Genomic DNA, 14,473 nt, shown 5'->3' with positions numbered 1-14,473 from the left:
TTTATTAGACAAAGCCTCAACAAATTGGCAATGACTGTTCGAAGTACATTTGTCATAGACATCCCTATGTTACAGACCAGTCACTCAAAGTCAATCAGTAACTTACATAAAATACACAACAAACGGTCTGCATATTAATCTTTAATCAACACAACTTGGAATTGTATCTGAAATATAAACTTCATTTGCAAAGACACTAAAACGTTGATTTTTTGTAAGAGTAGGAATGAGAGGAGAATTTGCTAAGTTTTATTTCCAAAGTGTGAAATACAAAATATACACTTATGATGATACTAGTCATGAAATAGCATCAAGTTAAGTAGCTATGTTTACTGGCTATGTCTGACATGTTATAGAAATATACTGAAAAGACCAGACTACTGAAAATGTATTTACTCAAAAATATACTAAACAAATCCAAGAATAGCACTGATAATATAAATAAATATCACAGTTTGGCAGGTTTCAAAAAATAGTTTGTCTGTTTCTATTCTATAATGTTAATTGAAATTCTTTGTAAAAGGTTAATACAAGGGAACAAGTTTACAGCATGCATCTGTTGTCTTGACAACAATCTTTTGTTTAGCTATAAACTTTGTCTGTTGATCTTTCATTCTACTTGTCATACAACTTTCACATTTTGCTGTTCATGACAATTTATGTTAACCTGTCTACTATAACATGATCAGTGGAGATTAAAACAAATATACGACATCCCGGAATAAAAATTTCACAAGAACATAATTTGATTTTTCTATATATTTTTTTTTATCTATGTGTCTAATACTCTCCTGAAAACTTAGCATTGTTAGGAAGGGTTTTACACAGATCTGTCAGTAATTAATGCCCAATGTAATTTACATGTAAAAGTAGATATTCTGAAACAAAGTGTGCATTAGACAAGTTAGATTGTAAGATACGTCGTGTGGCTTTGCCCTCCTCTCAGAGGGGTTGACCGATGTATGAGGGCGCCCCGTCACAGCGTACCTTACAGACTATAGACAAGTGTGTAGATAGAATGAAGTGCAAGTTCATTTGTACTTTGTACCACATATAGTACTAGTAGTTGGTAGTAAAGTTTATCTTTATAATCAAATCTACAAATTGTTCACAAATTGATAACAATTTCAGAAAGTTTACATTTTTGGCAATGGAATTTTTTTAATTTCATGGCTGATCATTTCATAAATTTTATACAAGTCGAGCTTCTTGGCGTAAACTAATATATTTTATGACTTCATATTTGTTTGTGATACAGGAATTCAAAGGGTAGCATGACCACTAGACTGTGGTCTCATACATTGTATTGCCCCTCCCCCTATCAGCTCTTTGATAGGGTAGAGACATCAAGGTAAGTAGCTATGTTTGCTGGCTGTATCTTAGATGTTATAGAAATGCACTGAAAAGTCCAGACTCGACCCAGTATACTGTAACATACATATTTTCGCCACAAGCAAATTTTGTGTCTTCACCTAGTTCTCATAGACTAATTTTTTACTAATTACCAAACTGGTACACTGTGTTCTTGTACATTTTAGTCACCATTTATTTTTGCATTTTTTGTTTTCCAACAAAATGAAGTCTTTAGCAAATATGTCCAGGTTTATGGCACATGAGCCATGGATAATCTATTAAAGAGAGAGAATGATGCCAAAACTCTTCATTGCTGTGTTGCATAATAATGCCAATTCTCATTGAAACTAAATATCAGCAGTATTAGCAATGACCTGAACAATAATGTTCTCATCAACATATTTTGAGTTTTGGATTATGAACTGAGAACTCTGATAATTGACACAATACTGGTTTGGCAAATGATTGGAGGTTTGAAAACTGAAACTGGTAGTTGTATAATACCTACATACCCATTTGTTGTAGTTAAATCATACAATCATTAACTGTTTACTGTAGACTCATTGATATGACAATGTAACAACTTATCATGTGAAAAGTGTTTTTACAGCAAATTTTTATTGAAAACCACCCAGTGAAGTCAAATCATTGATTCGAAACGAGGTTTGCTTTTTAGTATTACCCTTATTCATCTTTTAACCTTTGACCAGACATCTCTCTAAACATTGTAGTACCACAATGATTTGCTTACACCAAAATAACATCTTTACATTAAACTTGAAACAAAATGATACATCAGATTATTTTTGACGACAAAAAAACTGCACCTTACAGAAAGGCAACATCTGTGGCCTTACACAGTCATTTTTTTTTTACATCTTAGCATAGGACTATATTCAAAAAATTACATCTTTTTAAAGTCTTGATGGAAATCTTTTCCTTTGCATGTCTTCCCTTTTAACTCTGATATGCTATGTCCTTCATATTAAAAGTCTGGCAAAAAGTCAACCAGACTTCATAAAATCAGATACAAAACCATATACTCTGGAACGTAATGTAAGCTTCGGTCCTTAATCCGCTTCACTTCAGTACTTGCATTCTTTGTAATAAATATATATTTATATACATATATACCAAGCCATTAGTAGAACCTCTTCTCATACCTAGTGAAAAAAGGATCAAACAAAAAAAAATAATCAGTTCTTGTCATTACCAAAATGAAGATGTGTAGCAAGTTTTATTAGAATTGATGCACTAGTTTTTGAGATATGATTACAGACAGACAGACAGACAGAGACAAAAGCATAAGTTTTGCCACACGTAAATCTACTGCATCTTTTATACAATGTTCTTGCTAAAGTCAACTTAGCTAGTATTGAATATCAATGCTAATATTTGTTTTTTTCTTTGCTACTGTTATGTTGTATGTCTCAAGTTCGACACACTGCTATGAAGTGTTTAATACTTACGAATGTAATCCATGCACACCACCTTCAACTTGAGCTGCATTAGTTCTCTTTTCAAATTTCAGTTCACCAGAATACATCATGGACCTAATAAATGTAACATAACAAACCAAAATGAACTATGACTAAACTCAGCTGAAGAGTGTGACGACACTAGTGTACACCCCTTCCATACAAATCCAGTTATTGTACATCTTCATAGACAGTTTATGTATTCAATCGTGTCGTTTCCTGATAAAAGTAAATTCCATAATTCTTGTTTCTTGAAATAGAATTTTACCATGAGGTGCACCAATAAAATGATCATCATTTGATTTCTTGGTTGACACCATGACTTTCACTCCACACATGTATTACGAAGTATGGGAATGGATACGACAAGATAAGATAAGATAGATAAGATAGGACAAGACAATACTTTATTAAATCCCTAAAAGGGTCATTATAACAACTGCTGTTAAAAGCATACATAACTGTGATAAATATGAAGACACAACTTACAAACTAAAAAGGAAACCATAAATAACTCAATAAATATTTACAGTCCTATGGAAATATTGCACATGACAGATAAAAGCAAGGTATGATATAAAGTTGGATACAATAAAAACCAGTGGAAATGACTCAAGTAGCACGCTTAAAATTGGCATTAAAAAGTCTAATAGCTTGTGGTATGAAAGATTATGAGTACTGACAAGTGGCAGTGGCCGGTACCCTCAGTCTACTGCTTTAAGTTTAAGTCAACCTTCTTGTTCTATTTTGCCACTCTAGTGCTATAGCCTGATCTAAACTGTGTGAGTCAAAGAATTTTCTTGAGGTGGGATGCAAGGTTTTGAGTAGACTGTGAGGTGTTACTTTGATTGGGTTGTGTGATTTAGTACTTTCATGAAAGGTAAAATAGGATTATCCTATTTAACCTTTCATGAAAGTACTAAATCACACAACCCATATTGAATACCAACACTAAGATTACACTTACATGACGACTAAATATGAAGGCTTGGATGTGGATTAAACACTAGCTGTGAAAAACATTGTCTTGTGGAGCTATTGAAATGTTGGTCAAGAACACAAGAATGATTCTATGTAATCCTTATGGCTCAAGGGATGAGAGATCATGATAATACATGAACCTGTCATTGAATCATTGGCCTTTAACAAGTTGTATATATTTGTTTTGAAGTCAGGCACAACAACCCTAGTAAACAGCTCACCCAAATATGAAATGACATCAAACATGCACACAATTCATACATGACCAATCTGAATTTTGGAAATATGTCATCAAACTGTTGTCATTTTCCTGGTGATGGCATTGTTCTAGACAGTCAGGAAGCAAAGTAGGAAGCCCTCTACAGGCCAAATTGCAGTAAATCCATAGCTGCTGTAAGTGTTTTGCCATGTTATGAAATCCAGTCAATTGAGATTGGACACATGTAGAACACTGTGTCTACTACTCATGGCAGCCAACATAAATCAGGGTTTATACTAGGAAGTCTGACCTTATTCCTATCTCTAACCTAACCTAACCTAACACCTTAGCTTGAATACACATGTACAGTATCTACTATAGTCAATGAACATTTCTACATTAACAATAAATACCATTCATCAACACTGAAACACAAAACATACAATACTAAAACTTAATCGTTTATTTTGAGACCTTGAAATGGAATGTCATACAAGAAATGTTTTTGTACTTCATATCACCATGACAGCCATGAATAAAGATATCCTGACAATTCTCCATAGGAGTTTGTATCAGTCATTTGTAACCATAGTTACAGTTCTTTTATCTCTCCTTCGGAGTTCATGTTATTGTGACGTCTAGTCAAATTTACTGGTGTTATATTAGTGAACTTGGCCCACAATTCTTGTTCTATTTGCTGCCCTTTAGTGTCATTTTGTTCTGTTCTGGACTGGTCACCATTTCCATACGAACTGTAAAGGAAAGGAGGGTATATTTTGGGGAGATACCAGGTGTACTAGTTCACCAATATGTAAATATATCTTCTACGGCCATATTAATGAAGGCATTATGTGTAGTTCTGTAAGGGTATTACTGTTCTGTAAATCATATTTTCACCACCACTCTTTACAAATGACATTTATCACAATCATTTTGGTTTTTGACATTTCATGTCCTGACTAAATGCTGAATAAATCAAGCAGACAACCAGGGATAAACTGGGCCACATCAAACACACTTAGTTTCACTTTCTATTGAACCAATACTAAACAAAAGATCATGATCATGACTATGCACAGTAAGCTGAGTAGCCCATAATTCTATTTTGATTTGTCTGCTCAAGTACTATCACCTTGAATTCAGACAAATCCACATATTTACAGGGGTTTATGCAAAGCACTTTTGATACATTTCTGAATACACATTGTGCATATATTCAATTGTGGGATATTCATCTTTGTGTAAGGGGTGAGATTAATAGCTCAATGTAGGATTAAAAAACTATATTCTTTTACTTTGGGGGTGGGGTTTGAGCCATTATAGATCTCCTCCTACAAAATCGATTTTACTTTTAATGGAATCTGTTTTATACCCCTAAATACAAATATTTCTTTTTAAAATGTCAAATTGAGAAATGGAAGAATTTTTGGTATAGTAAATGCATGGCACTAAAATAAAGTAAAGTGTCAACAAAAGAAATATTTTTTCACTCACTCCATACTGGCTTTATATTCATACTACTACATACTGATTTGTTGATTGTACAGTCTGAAACAATTCTCAAGTTTGGCCAATTTAGTAAGAAGGGGAGGGGGTCTGAGGCCTAAGTATAAGAATTTAGTTTTTTATCCTACATTGAACTATTAATCTCGCCCCTAAGCCATTAGTTCAGTAGATCAAATCATCTATAGAAATAGTGAACTATCAGAACTTCTCTCACCATTTCCCCACATTTTCAACAAATAGTACCCCACAGTATTGGTGAGGTGCGTATACGTACATATGTTGAGGGTGACATAAGTGTTCCTGAGACTGTCTATCAAAGTTCTTTGTTGTTGTTGTTGTTGTGACTTACCTTAGCATAGAGAGACTTTTAGCACCAATATCTTGACACCCATGCTGTATACCAGCCACTAAGTATGGTATAAATTTATGAATTGAACCTTTGTCTACAATACTACCAGATACACCCTGAGCTACCTTCAGCTTATCCATTTCACTAGAAAGAAACAACACAAGTGAAATTTATTACTACATTCACTTTTTGAAGTAACTTAGGAGTGCTGAAACAGGTGTAAATATATCAGCACTCTTTGTGTATTGCCTGAATAACAAGCTTTCACCTATTCCATGATAAGGTTTGAAAACCTCTCTTAGTAGAAATACTGAGGTTTTATGATCTGACAAAACTAAACATTTTTTGGTTACATACTACCGATATCTAAACTGGATAAGAAATATTCTAAGAGTTACAAGAAAAACATTTAGTCCAAAATGAAAATGTACATAAAAAATATGACACTTATGTGCTGAAACTGTGAATTTATCAAAACATTTCTACTGTCTAACAAATTACTAACTATATCCTTGGAATTTATAGGAATATTATTGTGTGCAGTGTGCAAAGAAAAACAATGATGGAAGGAATTGGAGAGAGGAGAGACAGAAGAGAAATGACTGGGAAGAGGCTGGAATTGAAAGCATGAAAGACACACTTACCCAGGCAAGTCAGATAAAGAAGCACTAAATAAAAACAGATGAAACAAAATGAAGGGAGAGGACGATGGTGTCAAGTTACTGACTGAGAAATGGAGGAAGATATGATAATACATGTATGTGTGGTGTGAAACTGAAAGTGTGCCCTCTAAATGGATTTGAAAGACAACATTTATTAAGTATGGGTCAAAATGATGACAATCCAGTTTTCTTGTGGGTTACCACATAGTAAGGGATTGGGGACCACAACATTTGAGGAGGGTCACAAGAAATTACTCTCCATCAATTTGGCCTAGAGGGCTCACTTATCATTTACTGAGTGAGAAAGTAGCTCAATAGGGGATAAGTTAATGTAGATGGGATGCAGGAATAAGATGCTGTTAAACTTAAAATAATGTCATGAGTTTTTTTAGACATGCCGTGTAACAAATAACATTATGATGAATTCACATTGTGATGCTCTGTTGATATGGCAAATGTTTGACAAAATATTTAGGAAACTTATTTAGAGCATTATTATGAGGCTGTTCATTTCCCTTTTTGTTTACACAACAAAATCTTTTCATATTCTCTGGGAAGTTCATTAAAGAGAAATTATAGACTTCAGGAAATTGTTTGTTATCATGTAGGATTCACCGTAATATAATAATACTGTATCAGACTTACCTGAAATATCTATTTTGACTGGATTTATTTTGTTCCATGGCATCCAATGACCCCATTCCACGGTATTTCTTTAATCTGACTCCGTCTGAAAAGAAGTATTCTCCTGGTGCTTCTGATGTACCAGCTAACAGGGAACCCATCATCACTACACAAATAAACAAACAAACAAACAAACATGAGAACTCTAAGAAACTAATAGCAGTACAAAGAGTGGTACTACCATCATAGACATCATAGACAGTGGAGAAGAAAAGGATATGCAACTGCAGCACTCCCTTTCAAGTCTGTTAGGATCCTGTTAACACCTTGTCCATAATTAGATTAGCTTTCTGGTACCTGACTTCCAAGATGTGATAAGATCACACCAAATCTCGCAGTTTGTGAGATGTGATTATGCAAATCACCATTTCCCCTCCACTGTCTATGCTCCCATGAAGTTCCTTTTCAGGAGTAGTTCACATATTTTAAGGGATGGCGGAGGCCTTTGGAAAATCCTCATATGCATCTGTTTTCAATATACATATGTGGAAAACATTATGCTGACGTTATCATTACATGTAACAGGAAGTTTGAAAAGTGACTTTTTCAGTTCATATTTTGCTATTCATTTTCTTTTTCTTTCTTTTAATTTTGAACACATTTTCAACATAAACACTGTAAATATGCCGAGCAATAAATGTAATATCTAGAAAACTTGTACTTCACCCGATAATGGAGATAAGAAAAGTACAAAAGACAGAATAAAACTGAAAATTACTATGTGAAATCTGATGGGGTATATATTTGATCAAAGATGTTACTCCATACCAACCATTATAATGCTTTCTTCACAGGGCAAATATGTAACAATATATTTAGAAAACTTAATCAGAATAGAGTTTTTCTGATGCTGTTCATTTTCCTTTTGCTTAAACAAACTCAGTTCATATCCTCAGACAAGGGTTTTGAAAGACAAATTTGAGTTATTTTAAACATTTGTTAAAATGTAGTTTTTGCTGTAACACAATTTGCAGTGATGTTTTTGGTAATGATAGGATATGACTACCTGTAGATGCTCCAAGTGCTAAAGCCTTTGTAATGTGTCCTACTGTTGCTATGCCACCATCAGCTACTACTGGTACACCAAATCTCCTGGCATATTCAGCTACCTTATACACAGCTGTACCCTGTGGTCTTCCTACTGCCATTACTGTGTGATAATAAATGAATTAGTCAAACTAAGTTTTTCCACAAACTGACTTAGCTGTTCTTATCTCTCACACATAAGAGTAAAATTGAATAATAAAACAAACGCTGAAAAATGTACAAGTGATCTGAAAAAAACAAAACGTGATAAATGTTCATGTTGCTCCTTCTTTTATGAATCAGTCCAATTTAGCAACCACAGACAAGTTGACAACTGAACTTGCATTTTTTATTACAGTAAACCTGGTTACTTCACTTCAAGTCCATGTCTCCAAAATGGTGCATCCTTTTGTAGTTGGACTGATTACATTTGTTTTCTCACACTAAATTTTACAACACCAAGAAATAACATTTAAATATCTTTTCGGGTATGGTCTTACCAGGTGGCAGGTTTTTATAAAATTAACAACAAAATGTGTCATGAGGCTTGCAAGTATAACTGTAAACAGTGCAATGTGAGGTCACAGGCACATAATTAGTATAAAGAGACATTAAAACACAAAAAGTATCATTATCAAATGTTGTCCTTCTATCACAAATAAAGGTATGACCATCTTAATTTCTTCTTAAAGATAATGGTGGTGTAACACAGTTGCAGTTCTACCTCTACAGAACCTGGGACTAATATACATTATAAACATTGTTTTCATAAAGCCTTCAGTGATTGGCTTAGATCGTATCAGGTGGTTTGGACAGGTAAACCATAGTAACTTCATTTTGCATAGACTGTGCACTAGTCATATTCTACTTTCCAGTGATTTGTTTCGACCATGGAAAGAATATGTCCTGAGATTGTGATGTGTTATGAAACAGTTATTGTGTGGCCTTATTTGGGCACTAGCAGGTGTCATATTAATGGTAATTAATGTCTAATAAGTAATGGACATGTACATAACCAGGCAATAAGCGTATGTTATATTAGTCCCTGGCAACCTACACCTGGACACATATTGATAAATAACTCTCATATTGTAATTAATAACACAGACTTTCATGAACTTGATAACTGAAAAAAATCATACAAGTTACGGACAACAAATATAATATGACTTTTACAGCAAAAGTTACATTTTCTACCTGCCTACTTATAAGCCATGCATGAAGTCTAACGAACATACATGCATAAACATCTGGACATAAAATTTGTGGCAAAACTGAAGAACACTAGGCCCAATATATTAACTGTGCAGAGAATCCTGGTTTAATTTGTTAATGAAAGAGATAACTAGGATTACGGATGTTAGCATGTAGTCTTAGTTGATAAAGTAAGTGTTAGGAAATTTATCAAATCCAATACCAATACCACATGAACAGTTCATCTTGAACAATCAAGAGAATTCAATTTCAATATTCTTTACCTCTTCCCTTGAAATCAATGCATTCTATTGGTCTATATATTTAGCACGCCCCAATAGGTTCATTTGATTGGCTGCAATCAACAACTCAATGCCTAATTTGGTGCTTTGTTGATTTTACAAATTTTAAAGATGGCGGCACAACACCTTGTAATATCTGTGATGCTCCAACATCACCTAATTGGTGTGGGCTCATTTCTGCAAAAATCTTTCCAATATGAACGATATGAGTATAGTGTTGGGGAAGCACTTTTCTACCACTTCAAAGTTAATTTCAATGCGGGAGACGACAAAGTTAGAAAGTCAATATAAGAGGTCATGGGTAGTGTAAAAGGAATGATATGAGTGATAATTTTGTTGCTGGATAATGGCAGCTTTCAACTGTTTTGGGGGGCATGCTAACATACACAGGTTTGAACGCTACGACGACGAAGGGAAGAGATCAAGAATTGCAAATTTAAAATTTCCTTGATTATTCACGAAGGGAAGCTGGGTCCAGTGTCCTTGAGTAAGGTGTACCAACATTGCTACTACGATACAACACTTTATTACGTTCACTTTACAGCATCCAAACACAAGACCAGTCTTACAAAATGACAAAAATTTGGAACTGGATTGGGAATTTACACCATGATGTGAGAACCTAAACACCGACCTTTTGATAGGTGTTACTTACATGTACTAGTGTAGTCACCTTTCTGGTAGCGTTTCTTATTCTTAGGTGTCTTATTGGGAAGATTTTGTGCAGAGCCACCTGGAACTGGTATTAGTAGCTGATTAGTAATGGTTAGCCAAATTTATCAAATGAACCCACAAAAGTCTTTTATATTTTAGTACTGTTAGCCAAATTATCAAATCTCCCCAAAAAGTGTCTTGTATTTGTCTTGCGTAAAATGAAAGTCAATTTTTGGAACTGTATCATGTGATGGTTTGTTTTTATATTGTTACATTTTGTTTTTTTTCTGCACCAGTTATCGTCAAAACTTGTAACCTTCCACTTGACTAGGATCTGCCAGGGAAACTTACAAGTATGGCATGCATGTCTAGTGGTGTGTGTGTGTGTGTGTGTGTGTGTGTGTGTGTGTGTGTGCACATGCTCAGTGTATGTGCAAGTATGTTAAAAGAGTGATGTGTGTATGTGTGCACAACTGTGTATGTGCAAGCATGTTAATAGAGTGGTGTGTGTGTGTGTGTGTGTGTGTGTGTGCGTGCGTGTGTGCGTGCACGCAACTGTGTATGTGCAAGCATGTTAAAAGAGTGGTGTGTGTATGTGCAAGTACATCTATAGACTGGTGTATGTGTGTGTATGTAACTGGTTATGTGCAAGCATGTCTATAGAGGGGTGTATGTGTGTGCACACAACTGTGCATGTGCAAGCATGCATGCAAGTGTGAGTGTGTGTAAGCCTGCATGCATGTGTAAGTGTATGTGAATGAATATAACAGTATATATATATATGTGTGTGTGTGTGTGTATGTGAGTGGAATACAGTATCTGTATAATGTATGACAATGTTTGTATATAAGTGTGTACAGATGTGTCTGATCTGAAATACTAACTGTTAACCTAAACTAAGATTAATTCATCTCATTTCATGAAACCTACCTTCTTGAGTAATACAGATGGATCCACTGCCCATTCCAACTCGCAAAGCATCTACTCCAGCATCAATCAAATTCTTAGCTTGTGCTGCAGTAACAACTGAAGGTAGTAAATGAAATATATTAGTCTCGGGGATGCTGAGTATATATCAAACAGCTGTTTGTAGAAATACTACATTTACAATACTGTCAAAAACATGCAAACAAGTGCAAGCCACTGATGTGTGAAATTTATCACAGAAATGGTTCAGGTTTGGTCAACTATATCTTTTTGGTATTTATGATTCACATTGCTAATATGCTAATCACAGTTTTTCACACCAATGGACTTCAGTTAATATGTCATACATACTGTCATTTCCATAAAAAAGAAAGATTGTATACTTTGGCCACTAGGGGTGCTATTACACAGACAATTTTGAGCCAAAATCACTTTGTACTGTAAGTTATATTTTGAAAATCACACTTTCCCAACAATTCATAGCAAATTTTGATTAACATTCTTGGCTAATTGAAACAATTCTGTTTCTTCAGTTTTAAATTGTTTAAATTTCCTGAACTCTTTAATGTCATTTACGTCCATTTCATTGACTACTCTTGTACTGTCACAAGTTTGGAATACATAGTGACATATTTAGCTATTCTGTTCCCTAACCTGGGGTGCCCCTTGTGCTACATTACATTTAACAATGGCTGAAAGTAGGTAACTGTAATATGCTGTATTGCTGGCCATTGTTAATTAAACAAACAGGAAATTGTTATGATCAGTCATGCCTTGAACATTGATACAATACCCATTACAAAATGTTCTGAGGAAACATATTAATTCATTGACAATGGCCATTTTTTTAGATTCCATTATAATATAAAGTTTTGAAATATGTATGTACTCTCCACTGATATATATTCTGCTTTCAGTCTTCCAGCCTTATTTTCATTACTTTCAGAATATATTGCCTATACATAAATACATTAGTCATTGTTTACAGATATCCATGTGGCATTTATACTATTAAAGTGCTTTATAAGTGGCCAGCAGGATGGGTGTGGTACTGTGCACTTCAACAACATGATATTCTTACAGGATGTGATACCATGCACTTCCAGAGAATGAAATCCCTTATAAGAATACAACATGCCCTAGAACATAGATATCATTGCATAAACACAAAGCACCAACATAGGAAAGAGACACAAAGGGTAATCAAAGATATTTTCCAATTTGTAGGAGCACCTTTCGGTTGTATGAGGGATTTTACTTAAAATCTAATATAACAAAACTTTTATTTAAGGGTCTGTAGTCATAACAATAACAAAATGCTTCCAATTTGTTATTTTCCATGACCATTTCACTGCTATGTATCATTACAATAAAGTTCACGTCGTCCATTAGTATTGGACAAACATGTTGGTACCAGCAGTGCAGTAGGTATGGGTGCAAATGGACTTTGTTTCCAAAAAATTTGGGTACATGTATATTTTATTATTATTATGATGTTGCTTTCATCTTTTCTTTGATATAAACATAATGTCTGTTTGCTCTTGACATAACGGCGTAACCAGCAAATGAATGAAACTACAATAATTTACTCACACGTATCTTCACCTCCAGTGATTTGATGGAACATCATGAGAAATCCTTCTTAGTTAAATATTTGTTTACCCTTTTTGTCTCTTACAGTTAAAGCTGTGATAGTAATATTAGTTTAATATAGTAAGCATAAACACAACATTAACACCAAGCTAAAAACAAGACTATCACCAAACCAGTTAGAGTTTAACAATGTTATTAACTCTGCTTCACTCAAATGAGTTTTGAACGCCTTACCATTACCCCCAATAACTTGTAAATCTGGATACTTCTCCTTGATGTAGCAAATCATGTTGATTTGATAGATTGAGTTGCCTTGTGAAGAGTCCTGGAACGATACCAACATAGAGAAAGGTTGATGGAACAGTAGCAATGCTGTATTTTATAAAGCAAGAAGTTGATTCAGTTTTGCACACACTATTTCACATTTTATTGAGGATTTATACAAAAAGTTGACAAAACTGTGAGTCAAGTGAAGCACAAAAAATTCAACTTTAAATTCTGATTTTGAAGATTTCACAGTATTACTTTACAGCTTTCTCCTGTAAACAACAAACCTTGCCCTGGCAGGGTTTTCAGATGAATGTCAAGTCATCAACTTAGGATAGAAATTCATTTCAGAACCATACCTGGGTTGACAATATCAAATATACAGGGACATTTAGGTATTATTCCCCAATGTTGTTTTTTTGTTCATCCAAGGAAAATATGAGTGACCTAAGAGGCCTTGCCACTACAAGTCACCAGATGAGTAGTGACTAAACTCTTCAGTTCCCCTTTCTTTGACAGAATGAAGAAAAATATTGGGAAATAATTCAATTGTACCTCCATTTTTGTGCACCGCACAACCAGTGATATAGACACATGTTGTGACATAAAACGACCACGATATAAAACCATATTTTCTGTTCAAAGACAAGTCTTTACATGGTATATGAATAATTCATGTCTTTATCCTTCTATAAGTATTCTGATTTAAGAGCGTGTATTCTTTTACTTATATGTATATTTCAACCAAATCATTCAGTGTTATTACATTGGCAAATACTATTGAATGTGGTTTCACAGCAAGGGCACGACATATTTAGTTGCAATACCCTTACCATTATCACAAAATTTACATAAGCCTTATGTAAATATATTTAAGAAACCACACAGAGATAGTTTGAGGATTATTTTAAATATTTTCTCACCAATATAACAACGTCTACACCAGCCTGTACAAGTAAATCAAGTCGGACTCTATCTTCTTCCCTAGTACCGATAGCTGCTCCAACTAACAACTGCTTTCTGGAATCTTTGGATGCTAGTGGAAATTCTCTGTGTTTTTTCAAATCTGTTCTTGATATGATTGATACTAACTCATCATTTTCATTTACAATGGGTAGTTTACCTACAAATGGAAAAAAAGTAAACAAATGTTTCAGTTTCTTACCTCCGATCAAAATAAGGTCAAACACTTCTGGGGTTTTTTTTTCAAAATCTTTTGTCAATGTGTATAACCATGACAACATTTCATCATTCGACATGTAAATTTATCAGTTTCTGCTTTTGATTTGTGACCTTAC

General features: G+C 34.2%; 1 protein-coding gene across 6 annotated transcripts in view; it reads right to left on the bottom strand.

Moving 5' to 3' along the window:
- Positions 1-14,473, bottom strand: part of LOC144440950 (inosine-5'-monophosphate dehydrogenase 1b-like) — a 38,202-nt gene continuing 23,729 nt past the window's right edge. Inside the window, exons 6-14 of one of the 6 annotated variants that reach the window (XM_078130450.1) lie at positions 14,099-14,298; positions 13,143-13,233; positions 11,319-11,414; positions 10,390-10,473; positions 8,219-8,362; positions 7,174-7,318; positions 5,867-6,010; positions 2,823-2,906; positions 1-2,516 (exon numbers count right to left, since the gene is read on the bottom strand). In XM_078130450.1, the coding sequence (XP_077986576.1) occupies positions 2,495-2,516; positions 2,823-2,906; positions 5,867-6,010; positions 7,174-7,318; positions 8,219-8,362; positions 10,390-10,473; positions 11,319-11,414; positions 13,143-13,233; positions 14,099-14,298 (1,010 nt within the window). In that variant the 3' untranslated portion in view covers positions 1-2,494. Of the gene's footprint in view, positions 2,517-2,822; positions 2,907-3,388; positions 4,764-5,866; positions 6,011-7,173; positions 7,319-8,218; positions 8,363-10,389; positions 10,474-11,318; positions 11,415-13,142; positions 13,234-14,098; positions 14,299-14,473 lie in introns of those variants that run through there. The other 5 variants (XM_078130471.1, XM_078130427.1, XM_078130434.1 and 2 more) reach the window with 5 other exon arrangements.

This window comes from Glandiceps talaboti, chromosome 1 (genome assembly GCF_964340395.1).
Source record: "Glandiceps talaboti chromosome 1, keGlaTala1.1, whole genome shotgun sequence".
Lineage (NCBI taxonomy): Eukaryota > Metazoa > Hemichordata > Enteropneusta > Spengelidae > Glandiceps > Glandiceps talaboti.
Note: the sequence above shows the minus strand (reverse complement) of the source record. Positions and strands in the feature narration are given on the sequence as shown.